The following is a 16,000-nucleotide window of genomic DNA, read 5'->3' as shown; positions in this document are numbered from 1 at the left end:
AGGGTCTGTCTTTATTTTTACTATTTTCTACATTGTAGAATAATAGTGAAGACATTAACACTATGAAATAACACATATGGAATCATGTAGTAACCAACAAAGTGTTAAACAAATCTAAATATATTTTCTATTTGAGATTCTTCAAAGTAGCCATCCTTTGCCTTGTTGACAGCTTTGCACACTTGGCATTCTCTCAACCAGCTTCATGAGGTAGTCACCTGGAATGCATTTCAATTCATAGGTGTGTCTTGTTAAAAGTTAATTTGTGGAATTTCTTTCCTTCTTAATGCATTGTAGCCAATCAGTTGTATTGTGACAAGGTAGGGGTGGTATACAGAATATAGCACTATTTGGTAAAAGACCAAGTCCATATTATGGCAAGAACATCTCAAATAAGCAAAGAGAAACAGTTCATCATTACTTTAAGACATGAAGGTAATTTAATATGGAAAATGTCAAGAACTTTAAAAGTTTCTTCAAGTGCAGTCGCAAAAACGATCAAGCGCTATGATGAAACTGACTCTCATGAGGACCGCCACAGGAAAGGAAGACCCAGAGTTACCTCTGCTGCAGAGGATAAGTTCATTAGAGTTACCTGTCTCTCATGAGGACCGCCACAGGAAAGGAAGACCCAGAGTTACCTCTGCTGCAGAGGATAAGATCAGAGTTACCAGCCCATAAAGTCATTTCAGCCCCAACAAATGCAAATGTTCAAGTAACAGACACATCTCAACATCAACTGTTCAGGGGAGACTGTGTGAATCAGGCCGTCATGGTGGAATTGCTGCAAAGAAACCACTACTAAAGGTCACCAATAAGTAGAAGAGACTTGCTTGGGCCAAGGAACATGAGAAATGGACATTAGACCGGTGGAAATATGTCCTTTGGTGTGATGAGTCCAAATTTCAGATTTCAGGTTCCAACCGCCGTGTCTTTGTGAGACGCAGTGTGGGTGAACGGATGATCTCTGCATGTGTAGTTCCCACCGTGAAGCATGGAGGAGGAAGTGTGTGATTCCCACCGTGAAGCATGGAGGAGGAGGTGTGTGATTCCCACCGTGAAGCATGGAGGAGGAGGTGTGTGATTCCCACCGTGAAGCATGGAGGAGGAGGTGTGTGGTTCCCACCGTGAAGCATGGAGGAGGAGGTGTGTGGTTCCCACCGTGAAGCATGGAGGAGGAGGTGTGTGGTTCCCACCGTGAAGCATGGAGGAGGAGGTGTGTGATTCCCACCGTGAAGCATGGAGGAGGAGGTGTGTGATTCCCACCGTGAAGCATGGAGGAGGAGGTGTGTGGTTCCCACCGTGAAGCATGGAGGAGGAGGTGTGTGATTCCCACCGTGAAGCATGGAGGAGGAGGTGTGTGATTCCCACCGTGAAGCATGGAGGAGGAGGTGTGTGGTTCCCACCGTGAAGCATGGAGGAGGAGGTGTGTGGTTCCCACCGTGAAGCATGGAGGAGGAGGTGTGATGGTGCTTTGCTGGTGACACGGTCAGTGATTTATTTAGAAATCAAGTCACATCATCATTTGTTTTTCAACAGGACAATGACCCAACACACTCCAGGCGGTGTCAGGGTTATTTGACCAAGAAGGAGAGTGATGGAGTGCTGCATCAGATGACCTGGCCTCCACAATCACCAGACCTCGAATTGAGATGGTTTGGGATGAATTGGACCGCTGAGTGAAGGAAAATCAGCCAACAAGCATTCAGCATATGTGGGAACTCCTTCAAGACTGTTGGAAAATTATTCCAGGTGAAGCTGGTTGAGAGAATGCCAAGAGTGTGCAAAGCTGTCATCAAGGCAAAGGTGGCTACTTCGAAGAATGTAAAATATACATATTTTGATTTATTTAACACTTTGTTGGTTACTACATGATTCCATATGTGTTATATCATAGTGTTGATGTCTTCACTGTTATTCTACAATGTAGAAAATAGTACAAATAAAGAAAACCCCTTGAATGAGTAGATGTGTCCAAACTGTTGACTGGTACTGTGTGCATTAACATACATTTATTTTCTAATGGACCTCCTGCAGTACCTCCTGCAGTACCTGTGTGTGTGTGTGTGTGTGTGTGTGTGTGTGTGTGTGTGTGTGTGTGTGTGTGTGTGTGTGTGTGTGTGTACTAACGTCAGGTCTGGAGTGTTGGAAGACGGCCAGGGGCAGAGACAGGTCTTGCCGAGAGAGGGTCACCAGATATTCTCTCAGCAGGGCCTCGCTAGCGCCCCCTCTCTGCTTCTCACAGCGATGCAGGAAAGGAACCATCCACTGGAACACATCTTTAACATAGCGCTCTGCACTGGACTGGAGGGGGAAGATAAAGACAGACACACAGCACAGGAAGTCAGACTTTGAGTCCTATGGCACCCTATTCCCTATATAGATCCCTACTTTAGACCACAGCTCTATGGGTCTACGGTAGAGCACTACTTTAGACCACAGCTCTATGGGTCTACGGTAGAGCCCTACTTTAGACCACACCGGGTCCACTGGAGAGCACTACTTTAGACCACAGCTCTGCACTGGGACGGTAGAGCACTACTTTAGACCACAGCTCACGGGTCTACGGTAGAGCACTACTTTAGACCACAGCTCTACGGTAGAGCACTACTTTAGACCACAGCTCTACGGGACGGTAGAGCACTACTTTAGACCACAGCTCTACGGGTCTACGGTAGAGCACTACTTTAGACCACAGCTCTACGGGTCTACGGTAGAGCCCTACTTTAGACCACAGCTCACGGGTCTACGGTAGAGCACTACTTTAGACCACAGCTCTACGGGTCTACGGTAGAGCCCTACTTTAGACCACAGCTCTACGGGTCTACGGTAGAGCACTACTTTAGACCACAGCTCTACGGGTCTACGGTAGAGCCCTACTTTAGACCACAGCTCTACGGGTCTACGGTAGAGCCCTACTTTAGACCACAGCTCTACGGGTCTACGGTAGAGCACTACTTTAGACCACAGCTCTACGGGTCTACGGTAGAGCCCTACTTTAGACCACAGCTCTACGGGTCTACGGTAGAGCCCTACTTTAGACCACAGCTCTACGGGTCTACGGTAGAGCACTACTTTAGACCACAGCTCTATGGGTCTACGGTAGAGCACTACTTTAGACCACTACGGGTCTACGGTAGAGCACTACTTTAGACCACAGCTCTACGGGTCTACGGTAGAGCACTACTTTAGACCACAGCTCTATGGGTCACGGTAGAGCACTACTTTAGACCACAGCTCTACGGGTCTACGGTAGAGCACTACTTTAGACCACAGCTCTATGGTAGAGCACTACTTTAGACCACAGCTCTACGGGTCTACGGTAGAGCACTACTTTAGACCACAGCTCTATGGGTCTACGGTAGAGCACTACTTTAGACCACAGCTCTACGGGTCTACGGTAGAGCACTACTTTAGACCACAGCTCTACGGGTCTACGGTAGAGCACTACTTTAGACCACAGCTCTACGGGTCTACGGTAGAGCCCTACTTTAGACCACAGCTCTATGGTAGAGCACTACTTTAGACCACAGCTCTATGGGTCTACGGTAGAGCACTACTTTAGACCACAGCTCTATGGGTCTACGGTAGAGCACTACTTTAGACCACAGCTCTATGGGTCTACGGTAGAGCCCTACTTTAGACCACAGCTCTACGGGTCTACGCTAGGGCACTACTTTAGACCACAGCTCTACGGGTCTACGGTAGAGCCCTACTTTAGACCACAGCTCTACGGGTCTACGGTAGAGCACTACTTTAGACCACAGCTCTACGGGTCTACGGTAGAGCACTACTTTAGACCACAGCTCTACGGGTCTACGGTAGAGCACTACTTTAGACCACAGCTCTATGGGTCTACGGTAGAGCCCTACTTTAGACCACAGCTCTACGGGTCTACGGTAGAGCACTACTTTAGACCACAGCTCTATGGGTCTACAGTAGTGAATGACATGCTCTTGTGTAGATCTGAGAGGACTGGGGAAGGGTGGACAGCTGAAATAAAGTTGAGTTATTGTTTTTCCATGTCCACTCTATCCAGATCCAGTCTAGTGTCTAGGGGCCAGAGGTTGATCCAGTCTAGTGTCTAGGGGCCAGAGGTTGATCCAGTCTAGTGTCTAGGGGCCAGTGGTTGATCCAGTCTAGTGTCTAGGGGCCAGTGGTTGATCCAGTCTAGTGTCTAGGGGCCAGTGGTTGATCCAGTCTAGTGTCTAGGGGCCAGAGGTTGATCCAGTCTAGTGTCTAGGGGCCAGTGGTTGATCCAGTCTAGGGGCCAGAGGTTGATCCAGTCTAGTGTCTAGGGGCCAGTGGTTGATCCAGTCTAGGGGCCAGAGGTTGATCCATTCTAGTGTCTAGGTGCCAGAGGTTGATCCAGTCTTGTGTCTAGGGGCCAGAGGTTGATCCAGTCTAGTGTCTAGGGGCCAGAGGTTGATCCATTCTAGTGTCTAGGGGCCAGTGATTGATCCAGTCTAGTGTCTAGGGGCCAGTGATTGATCCAGTCTAGTGTCTAGGGGCCAGTGGTTGATCCAGTCTAGTGTCTAGGGGCCAGTGGTTGATCCAGTCTCGTGTCTAGGGGCCAGTGGTTGATCCAGTCTAGTGTCTAGGGGCCAGTGGTTGATCCAGTCTAGTGTCTAGGGTCCAGTGGTTGATCCAGTCTAGTGTCTAGGGTCCAGTGGTTGATCCAGTCTAGTGTCTAGGGGCCAGTGGTTGATCCAGTCTAGTGTCTAGGGGCCAGTGGTTGATCCAGTCTAGTGTCTAGGGGCCAGTGGTTGATCCAGTCTAGGGGCCAGAGGTTGATCCAGTCTAGTGTCTAGGGGCCAGTGGTTGATCCAGTCTAGGGGCCAGAGGTTGATCCATTCTAGTGTCTAGGTGCCAGAGGTTGATCCAGTCTTGTGTCTAGGGGCCAGAGGTTGATCCAGTCTAGTGTCTAGGGGCCAGAGGTTGATCCATTCTAGTGTCTAGGGGCCAGTGATTGATCCAGTCTAGTGTCTAGGGGCCAGTGATTGATCCAGTCTAGTGTCTAGGGGCCAGTGGTTGATCCAGTCTAGTGTCTAGGGGCCAGTGGTTGATCCAGTCTAGTGTCTAGGGGCCAGTGATTGATCCAGTCTAGTGTCTAGGGGCCAGTGGTTGATCCAGTCTAGTGTCTAGGGGCCAGTGGTTGATCCAGTCTAGTGTCTAGGGGCCAGTGGTTGATCCAGTCTAGTGTCTAGGGGCCAGTGGTTGATCCAGTCTAGTGTCTAGGGGCCAGTGATTGATCCAGTCTAGTGTCTAGGGGCCAGTGATTGATCCAGTCTAGTGTCTAGGGGCCAGTGGTTGATCCAGTCTAGTGACTAGGGGCCAGTGGTTGATCCAGTCTAGTGTCTAGGGGCCAGTGGTTGATCCAGTCTAGTGTCTAGGGGCCAGAGGTTGATCCAGTCTAGTGTCTAGGGGCCAGAGGTTGATCCAGTCTAGTGTCTAGGGGCCAGAGGTTGATCCAGTCTAGTGTCTAGGGGCCAGAGGTTGATCCTGTCTAGTGTCCAGAGGTTGATCCAGTCTCGTGTCTAGGGGCCAGTGGTTGATCCAGTCTAGTGTCTAGGGGCCAGTGGTTGATCCAGTCTAGTGTCTAGGGTCCAGTGGTTGATCCAGTCTAGTGTCTAGGGTCCAGTGGTTGATCCAGTCTAGGGGCCAGAGGTTGATCCAGTCTAGTGTCTAGGGGCCAGTGGTTGATCCAGTCTAGTGTCTAGGGGCCAGAGGTTGATCCAGTCTCGTGTCTAGAGGTTGATCCAGTCTAGTGTCTAGGGGACAGAGGTTGATCCAGTCTAGTGTCCAGAGGTTGATCCAGTCTAGTGTGTAGGGGCCAGTTGTTGATCCAGTCTAGTCTCTAGGGGCCAGAGGTTGATCCAGTCTAGGGGCCAGAGGTTGATCCAGTCTAGGGGCCAGAGGTTGATCCAGTCTAGGGGCCAGAGGTTGATCCAGTCTAGGGGCCAGAGGTTGATCCAGTCTAGTCTCTAGGGGCCAGAGGTTGATCCAGTCAGTGTCTAGAGGTTGATCCAGTCTAGGGGCCAGTGGTTGATCCAGTCTAGTGTCTAGGGGCCAGTGGTTGATCCAGGAGCCAGAGGTTGATCCAGTCTAGGGGCCAGGGGTTGATCCAGTCTAGTGTCTAGGGGCCAGTGATTGATCCAGTCTAGTGTCTAGGGGCCAGTGATTGATCCAGTCTAGTGTCTAGGGGCCAGTGGTTGATCCAGTCTAGTGTCTAGGGGCCAGTGGTTGATCCAGTCTAGTGTCTAGGGGCCAGTGGTTGATCCAGTCTAGTGTCTAGGGGCCAGTGATTGATCCAGTCTAGTGTCTAGGGGCCAGTGGTTGATCCAGTCTAGTGTCTAGGGGCCAGTGGTTGATCCAGTCTAGTGTCTAGGGGCCAGTGGTTGATCCAGTCTAGTGTCTAGGGGCCAGTGGTTGATCCAGTCTAGTGTCTAGGGGCCAGAGGTTGATCCAGTCTAGTGTCTAGGGGCCAGAGGTTGATCCAGTCTAGTGTCTAGGGGCCAGAGGTTGATCCTGTCTAGTGTCTAGGGGCCAGAGGTTGATCCAGTCTCGTGTCTAGGGGCCAGTGGTTGATCCAGTCTCGTGTCTAGGGGCCAGTGGTTGATCCAGTCTAGTGTCTAGGGTCCAGTGGTTGATCCAGTCTAGTGTCTAGGGTCCAGTGGTTGATCCAGTCTAGTGTCTAGGGTCCAGTGGTTGATCCAGTCTAGTGTCTAGGGGCCAGTGGTTGATCCAGTCTAGTGTCTAGGGGCCAGAGGTTGATCCAGTCTAGTGTCTAGGGGCCAGTGGTTGATCCAGTCTAGGGGCCAGAGGTTGATCCAGTCTAGTGTCTAGGGGCCAGTGGTTGATCCAGTCTAGGGGCCAGAGGTTGATCCATTCTAGTGTCTAGGTGCCAGAGGTTGATCCAGTCTTGTGTCTAGGGGCCAGAGGTTGATCCAGTCTAGTGTCTAGGGGCCAGAGGTTGATCCATTCTAGTGTCTAGGGGCCAGTGATTGATCCAGTCTAGTGTCTAGGGGCCAGTGATTGATCCAGTCTAGTGTCTAGGGGCCAGTGATTGATCCAGTCTAGTGTCTAGGGGCCAGTGGTTGATCCAGTCTAGTGTCTAGGGGCCAGTGGTTGATCCAGTCTAGTGTCTAGGGGCCAGTGGTTGATCCAGTCTAGTGTCTAGGGGCCAGTGATTGATCCAGTCTAGTGTCTAGGGGCCAGTGATTGATCCAGTCTAGTGTCTAGGGGCCAGTGGTTGATCCAGTCTAGTGTCTAGGGGCCAGTGGTTGATCCAGTCTAGTGTCTAGGGGCCAGTGGTTGATCCAGTCTAGTGTCTAGGGGCCAGAGGTTGATCCAGTCTAGTGTCTAGGGGCCAGAGGTTGATCCAGTCTAGTGTCTAGGGGCCAGAGGTTGATCCAGTCTAGTGTCTAGGGGCCAGAGGTTGATCCTGTCTAGTGTCCAGAGGTTGATCCAGTCTCGTGTCTAGGGGCCAGTGGTTGATCCAGTCTAGTGTCTAGGGGCCAGTGGTTGATCCAGTCTAGTGTCTAGGGTCCAGTGGTTGATCCAGTCTAGTGTCTAGGGTCCAGTGGTTGATCCAGTCTAGGGGCCAGAGGTTGATCCAGTCTAGTGTCTAGGGGCCAGTGGTTGATCCAGTCTAGTGTCTAGGGGCCAGAGGTTGATCCAGTCTCGTGTCTAGAGGTTGATCCAGTCTAGTGTGTAGGGGCCAGTTGTTGATCCAGTCTAGGGGCCAGAGGTTGATCCAGTCTAGGGGCCAGAGGTTGATCCAGTCTAGGGGCCAGAGGTTGATCCAGTCTAGGGGCCAGAGGTTGATCCAGTCTAGGGGCCAGAGGTTGATCCAGTCTAGTCTCTAGGGGCCAGAGGTTGATCCAGTCTAGTGTCTAGAGGTTGATCCAGTCTAGGGGCCAGTGGTTGATCCAGTCTAGTGTCTAGGGGCCAGTGGTTGATCCAGTCTAGGAGCCAGAGGTTGATCCAGTCTAGGGGCCAGGGGTTGATCCAGTCTAGTATCTAGGGGCCAGTGGTTGATCCAGTCTAGTGTCTAGGGCCAGAGGTTGATCCAGTCAAGTGTCTAGGGGCCAGAGGTTGATCCAGTCAAGTGTCTAGGGGCCAGTGGTTGATCCAGTCTAGTGTCTAGGGGCCAGAGGTTGATCCAGTCTAGTGTCTAGGGGCCAGAGGTTGATCCAGTCTAGTGTCTAGGGGCCAGAGGTTGATCCTGTCTAGTGTCTAGGGGCCAGAGGTTGATCCAGTCTAGTGGCCAGTGGTTGATCCAGTCTAGTGTCTAGGGACCAGTGGTTGATCCAGTCTAGTCTCTAGGGGCCAGTGGTTGATCCAGTCTAGTCTCTAGGGGCCAGAGGTTGATCCATTCTAGTGTCTAGGGGCCAGTGGTTGATCCATTCTAGTGTCTAGGGGCCAGTGGTTGATCCAGTCTAGTGTCTAGGGGCCAGTGGTTGATCCAGTCTAGTGTCTAGGGGCCAGAGGTTGATCCAGTCTAGTGTCTAGGGGCCAGAGGTTGATCCAGTCTAGTGTCTAGGGGATTGACTTGGGAAGACAGAAGCCATTTAGAAGCCTCCTACTCAAAGACTAGGTACACAGAGGAACACACACAACATGTACATACGTTCTTCATGAGGAGGCGGAGCTTGTCGATGTCACCAAGCTGCTGCAAGTCTCTTAGTGTCAGGCTGAGCTCGCACGCAGTCTCGTACACCAACGTCTCCATGGTTACCAGGTCATCACACAGCCGCTCCAACCCCGGGATATCCCGCTCCTTCCCGAGACGCACCAATGACAGTGCACAGTCCACCTGATGAACAGACAGCACATCCAATCAGAGAACAGAACACTTACATGGTTCACTATGGATTGGTATAGACATGGGCTAGAGGGAGTTACTGGTATAGACACGGGCTAGAGGGAGTTACTGGTATAGACATGGGCTAGAGGGAGTTACTGGTATAGACATGGGCTAGAGGGAGTTACTGGTATAGACACGGGCTAGAGGGAGTTACTGGTATAGACATGGGCTAGAGGGAGTTACTGGTATAGACACGGGCTAGAGGGAGTTACTGGTATAGACACGGGCTAGAGGGAGTTACTGGTATAGACACGGGCTAGAGGGAGATACTGGTATAGACATGGGCTAGAGGGAGTTACTGGTATAGACATGGGCTAGAGGGAGATACTGGTATAGACATGGGCTAGAGGGAGTATAGACATGGGCTTACTGGTATAGACATGGGCTAGAGGGGAGTATAGACATGGGCTAGAGGGAGTTACTGGTATAGACATGGGCTAGAGGAGTTACTGGTATAGACATGGGCTAGAGGGAGTTACTGGTATAGACATGGGCTAGAGGGAGTTACTGGTATAGACATGGGCTAGAGGGAGTTACTGGTATAGACATGGGCTAGAGGAGTTACTGGTATAGACATGGGCTAGAGGGAGTTACTGGTATAGACATGGGCTAGAGAGGAGTTACTGGTATAGACATGGGCTAGAGGGAGTTACTGGTATAGACATGGGCTAGAGGGAGTTACTGGTATAGACATGGGCTAGAGGAGATACTGGTATAGACATGGGCTAGAGGGAGTTACTGGTATAGACATGGGCTAGAGGGAGATACTGGTATAGACATGGGCTAGAGGGAGTTACTGGTATAGACATGGGCTAGAGGGAGTTACTGGTATAGACATGGGCTAGAGGGGACTGGTATAGACATGGGCTAGAGGGAGTATAGACATGGGCTAGAGGGAGTATAGACATGGGCTAGAGGGAGTATAGACATGGGCTAGAGGAGTTACTGGTATAGACATGGGCTAGAGGGAGTTACTGGTATAGACATGGGCTAGAGGGGAGTTACTGGTATAGACATGGGCTAGAGGGAGTTACTGGTATAGACATGGGCTAGAGGGAGTTACTGGTATAGACATGGGCTAGAGGGAGTTACTGGTATAGACATGGGCTAGAGGGAGTTACTGGTATAGACTAGAGGAGTTACTGGTATAGACATGGGCTAGAGGGAGTTACTGGTATAGACATGGGCTAGAGGAGTTACTGGTATAGACATGGGCTAGAGGAGATACTGGTATAGACATGGGCTAGAGGGAGTTACTGGTATAGACATGGGCTAGAGGAGATACTGGTATAGACATGGGCTAGAGGGAGTTACTGGTATAGACATGGGCTAGAGGAGTTACTGGTATAGACATGGGCTAGAGGGAGATACTGGTATAGACATGGGCTAGAGGAGTTACTGGTATAGACATGGGCTAGAGGGAGTTACTGGTATAGACATGGGCTAGAGGAGTTACTGGTATAGACATGGGCTAGAGGGAGATACTGGTATAGACATGGGCTAGAGGGAGTTACTGGTATAGACATGGGCTAGAGGAGTTACTGGTATAGACATGGGCTAGAGGGAGATACTGGTATAGACATGGGCTAGAGGAGATACTGGTATAGACATGGGCTAGAGGGAGTTACTGGTATAGACATGGGCTAGAGGGAGTTACTGGTATAGACATGGGCTAGAGGAGATACTGGTATAGACATGGGCTAGAGGGAGATACTGGTATAGACATGGGCTAGAGGAGTTACTGGTATAGACATGGGCTAGAGGGAGTTACTGGTATAGACATGGGCTAGAGGGAGTTACTGGTATAGACATGGGCTAGAGGGAGTTACTGGTATAGACATGGGCTAGAGGAGTTACTGGTATAGACATGGGCTAGAGGGAGTTACTGGTATAGACATGGGATAGAGGGAGTTACTGGTATAGACATGGGCTAGAGGGAGTTACTGGTATAGACATGGGCTAGAGGGAGTTACTGGTATAGACATGGGCTAGAGGGAGTTACTGGTATAGACATGGGCTAGAGGAGATACTGGTATAGACATGGGCTAGAGGGAGTTACTGGTATAGACATGGGCTAGAGGAGTTACTGGTATAGACATGGGCTAGAGGGAGTTACTGGTATAGACATGGGCTAGAGGGAGTTACTGGTATAGACATGGGCTAGAGGGAGATACTGGTATAGACATGGGCTAGAGGGAGTTACTGGTATAGACATGGGCTAGAGGGGAGTTACTGGTATAGACATGGGCTAGAGGGAGATACTGGTATAGACATGGGCTAGAGGGAGTTACTGGTATAGACATGGGCTAGAGGGAGTTACTGGTATAGACATGGGAGGGAGTTACTGGTATAGACATGGGCTAGAGGGAGATACTGGTATAGACATGGGCTAGAGGGAGTTACTGGTATAGACATGGGCTAGAGGGAGTTACTGGTATAGACATGGGCTAGAGGAGTTACTGGTATAGACATGGGCTAGAGGGAGTTACTGGTATAGACATGGGCTAGAGGAGTTACTGGTATAGACATAGAGGGAGTTACTGGTATAGACAGGCTAGAGGAGTTACTGGTATAGACATGGGCTAGAGGGAGATACTGGTATAGACATGGGCTAGAGGAGTATAGACATGGGCTAGAGGGAGTTACTGGTATAGACATGGGCTAGAGGGAGTTACTGGTATAGACATGGGCTAGAGGGAGTTAGTATAGACATGGGCTAGAGGGAGTTACTGGTATAGACATGGGCTAGAGGGAGTTACTGGTATAGACATGGGCTAGAGGGAGTTACTGGTATAGACATGGGCTAGAGGAGTTACTGGTATAGACATGGGCTAGAGGGAGTTACTGGTATAGACATGGGCTAGAGGGAGTTACTGGTATAGACATGGGCTAGAGGGAGTTACTGGTATAGACATGGGCTAGAGGGAGTTACTGGTATAGACATGGGCTAGAGGGAGATACTGGTATAGACACGGGCTAGAGGGAGATACTGGTATAGACATGGGCTAGAGGGAGTTACTGGTATAGACATGGGCTAGAGGGAGTTACTGGTATAGACATGGGCTAGAGGGAGTTACTGGTATAGACATGGGCTAGAGGGAGTTACTGGTATAGACATGGGCTAGAGGAGTTACTGGTATAGACATGGGCTAGAGGGAGTTACTGGTATAGACATGGGCTAGAGGGAGTTACTGGTATAGACATGGGCTAGAGGAGTATAGACATGGGCTAGAGGAGTTACTGGTATAGACATGGGCTAGAGGGAGTATAGACACCAGAGGAGATACTGGTATAGACATGGGCTAGAGGGAGATACTGGTATAGACATGGGCTAGAGGGAGTTACTGGTATAGACATGGGCTAGAGGGAGTTACTGGTATAGACATGGGCTAGAGGGAGTTACTGGTATAGACATGGGCTAGAGGGAGTTACTGGTATAGACATGGGCTAGAGGGAGTTACTGGTATAGACATGGGCTAGAGGGAGTTACTGGTATAGACATGGGCTAGAGGGAGATACTGGTATAGACATGGGCTAGAGGGAGTTACTGGTATAGACACGGGCTAGGAGTTACTGGTATAGACACGGGCTAGAGGGAGTTACTGGTATAGACATGGGCTAGAGGGAGATACTGGTATAGACATGGGCTAGAGGGAGTATAGACATGGGCTAGAGGGAGTTACTGGTATAGACATGGGCTAGAGGAGATACTAGACATGGGAGAGGGAGTTACTGGTATAGACATGGGCTAGAGGGAGTTACTGGTATAGACATGGGCTAGAGGGAGTTACTGGTATAGACATGGGCTAGAGGGAGTTACTGGTATAGACATGGGCTAGAGGAGATACTGGTATAGACATGGGCTAGAGGGAGATACTGGTATAGACATGGGCTAGAGGGAGTTACTGGTATAGACATGGGCTAGAGGAGATACTGGTATAGACATGGGCTAGAGGGAGTTACTGGTATAGACATGGGCTAGAGGGAGTTACTGGTATAGACATGGGCTAGAGGGAGTTACTGGTATAGACATGGGCTAGAGGGAGTTACTGGTATAGACATGGGCTAGAGGGAGTTACTGGTATAGACATGGGCTAGAGGAGTTACTGGTATAGACATGGGCTAGAGGGAGATACTGGTATAGACATGGGCTAGAGGGAGTTACTGGTATAGACATGGGCTAGAGGGAGTTACTGGTATAGACATGGGCTAGGGAGTTACTGGTATAGACATGGGCTAGAGGAGTTACTGGTATAGACATGGGCTAGAGGGAGTTACTGGTATAGACATGGGCTAGAGGGAGTTATGGGCTAGAGGGTATAGACATGGGCTAGAGGAGTTACTGGTATAGACATGGGCTAGAGGGAGTTACTGGTATAGACATGGGCTAGAGGGAGTTACTGGTATAGACATGGGCTAGAGGGAGTTACTGGTATAGACATGGGCTAGAGGGAGTTACTGGTATAGACATGGGCTAGAGGAGTTACTGGTATAGACATGGGCTAGAGGAGTTACTGGTATAGACATGGGCTAGAGGAGTTACTGGTATAGACATGGGCTAGAGGAGTTACTGGTATAGACATGGGCTAGAGGGAGTTACTGGTATAGACATGGGCTAGAGGAGATACTGGTATAGACATGGGCTAGAGGGAGTTACTGGTATAGACATGGGCTAGAGGGAGATACTGGTATAGACATGGGCTAGAGGGAGTTACTGGTATAGACATGGGCTAGAGGAGTTACTGGTATAGACATGGGCTAGAGGGAGTATAGACTAGAGGAGTATAGACATGGGCTAGAGGGAGTTACTGGTATAGACATGGGCTAGAGGGAGTTACTGGTATAGACATGGGCTAGAGGGAGTTACTGGTATAGACATGGGCTAGAGGGAGATACTGGTATAGACATGGGCTAGAGGGAGTTACTGGTATAGACATGGGCTAGAGGGAGATACTGGTATAGACATGGGCTAGAGGGAGATACTGGTATAGACATGGGCTAGAGGGAGATACTGGTATAGACATGGGCTAGAGGGAGATACTGGTATAGACATGGGCTAGAGGGAGTTACTGGTATAGACACGGGCTAGAGGGAGATACTGGTATAGACACGGGCTAGAGGGAGTTACTGGTATAGACATGGAGTTACTGGTATAGACATGGGCTAGAGGGAGTTACTGGTATAGACATGGAGCTAGACATGGGCTAGAGGAGTTACTGGTATAGACATGGGCTAGAGGGAGTTACTGGTATAGACATGGGCTAGAGGAGTTACTGGTATAGACATGGGCTAGGAGGAGTTACTGGTATAGACATGGGCTAGAGGAGTTACTGGTATAGACATGGGCTAGAGGGAGTTACTGGTATAGACATGGGCTAGAGGGAGTTACTGGTATAGACATGGGCTAGAGGAGTTACTGGTATAGACATGGGCTAGAGGGAGTTACTGGTATAGACATGGGCTAGAGGGAGTTACTGGTATAGACATGGGCTAGAGGGAGTTACTGGTATAGACATGGGCTAGAGGGAGTTACTGGTATAGACATGGGCTAGAGGGAGATACTGGTATAGACATGGGCTAGAGGAGTTACTGGTATAGACATGGGCTAGAGGGAGTTACTGGTATAGACATGGGCTAGAGGGAGATACTGGTATAGACATGGGCTAGAGGGAGTTACTGGTATAGACATGGGCTAGAGGGAGTTACTGGTATAGACATGGGCTAGAGGGAGTTACTGGTATAGACATGGGCTAGAGGGAGATACTGGTATAGACATGGGCTAGAGGGAGTTACTGGTATAGACATGGGCTAGAGGGAGTTACTGGTATAGACATGGGCTAGAGGGAGTTACTGGTATAGACATGGGCTAGAGGGAGTTACTGGTATAGACATGGGCTAGAGGGAGTTACTGGTATAGACATGGGCTAGAGGGAGTTACTGGTATAGACATGGGCTAGAGGACTGGTATAGACATGGGCTAGAGGGAGATACTGGTATAGACATGGGCTAGAGGGAGATACTGGTATAGACATGGGCTAGAGGGAGTTACTGGTATAGACATGGGCTAGAGGAGTTACTGGTATAGACATGGGCTAGAGGGAGTTACTGGTATAGACATGGGCTAGAGGGAGTTACTGGTATAGACATGGGCTAGAGGGAGTTACTGGTATAGACATGGGCTAGAGGGAGTTACTGGTATAGACATGGGCTAGAGGGAGTTACTGGTATAGACATGGGCTAGAGGGAGATACTGGTATAGACATGGGCTAGAGGGAGTTACTGGTATAGACATGGGCTAGAGGAGTTACTGGTATAGACATGGGCTAGAGGGAGATACTGGTATAGACATGGGCTAGAGGGAGTTACTGGTATAGACATGGGCTAGAGGGAGTTACTGGTATAGACATGGGCTAGAGGGAGTTACTGGTATAGACATGGGCTAGAGGGAGTTACTGGTATAGACATGGGCTAGAGGAGTTACTGGTATAGACATGGGCTAGAGGGAGTTACTGGTATAGACATGGGCTAGAGGGAGTTACTGGTATAGACATGGGCTAGAGGGAGTTACTGGTATAGACATGGGCTAGAGGGGTATAGACATGGGCTAGAGGAGATACTGGTATAGACATGGGCTAGAGGGAGTATAGACATGGGCTAGAGGGAGATACTGGTATAGACATGGGCTAGAGGGAGTTACTGGTATAGACATGGGCTAGAGGAGTTACTGGTATAGACACGGGCTAGAGGGAGTTACTGGTATAGACATGGGCTTGAGGGAGTTACTGGTATAGACACGGGCTAGAGGGAGTTACTGGTATAGACATGGGCTAGAGGGAGTTACTGGTATAGACATGGGCTAGAGGGAGTTACTGGTATAGACATGGGCTAGAGGGAGTTACTGGTATAGACATGGGCTAGAGGGAGTTACTGGTATAGACATGGGCTAGAGGGAGTTACTGGTATAGACATGGGCTAGAGGGAGATACTGGTATAGACATGGGCTAGAGGGAGTTACTGGTATAGACATGGGCTAGAGGGAGTTAGTGGTATAGACATGGGCTAGAGGGAGATACTGGTATAGACATGGGCTAGAGGGAGTATAGACATGGGCTAGAGGGAGTATAGACATGG

General features: G+C 49.8%; 1 protein-coding gene across 2 annotated transcripts in view; it reads right to left on the bottom strand.

The window, feature by feature from the left end:
• Nucleotides 1–16,000, bottom strand: part of nbas (NBAS subunit of NRZ tethering complex) — a 384,598-nt gene that overhangs the window by 220,933 nt on the left and 147,665 nt on the right. For both annotated transcript variants that reach the window (XM_052524617.1, XM_052524618.1), the window contains exons 24-25: nt 8,633–8,818; nt 2,131–2,304 (exon numbers count right to left, since the gene is read on the bottom strand). In XM_052524617.1, the coding sequence (XP_052380577.1) occupies nt 2,131–2,304; nt 8,633–8,818 (360 nt within the window). The remainder of the gene's footprint in view (nt 1–2,130; nt 2,305–8,632; nt 8,819–16,000) is intronic.

Source organism: Oncorhynchus keta, chromosome 8, assembly GCF_023373465.1.
Source record: "Oncorhynchus keta strain PuntledgeMale-10-30-2019 chromosome 8, Oket_V2, whole genome shotgun sequence".
In the NCBI taxonomy this organism is placed as follows: domain Eukaryota; kingdom Metazoa; phylum Chordata; class Actinopteri; order Salmoniformes; family Salmonidae; genus Oncorhynchus; species Oncorhynchus keta.
Note: the sequence above shows the minus strand (reverse complement) of the source record. Positions and strands in the feature narration are given on the sequence as shown.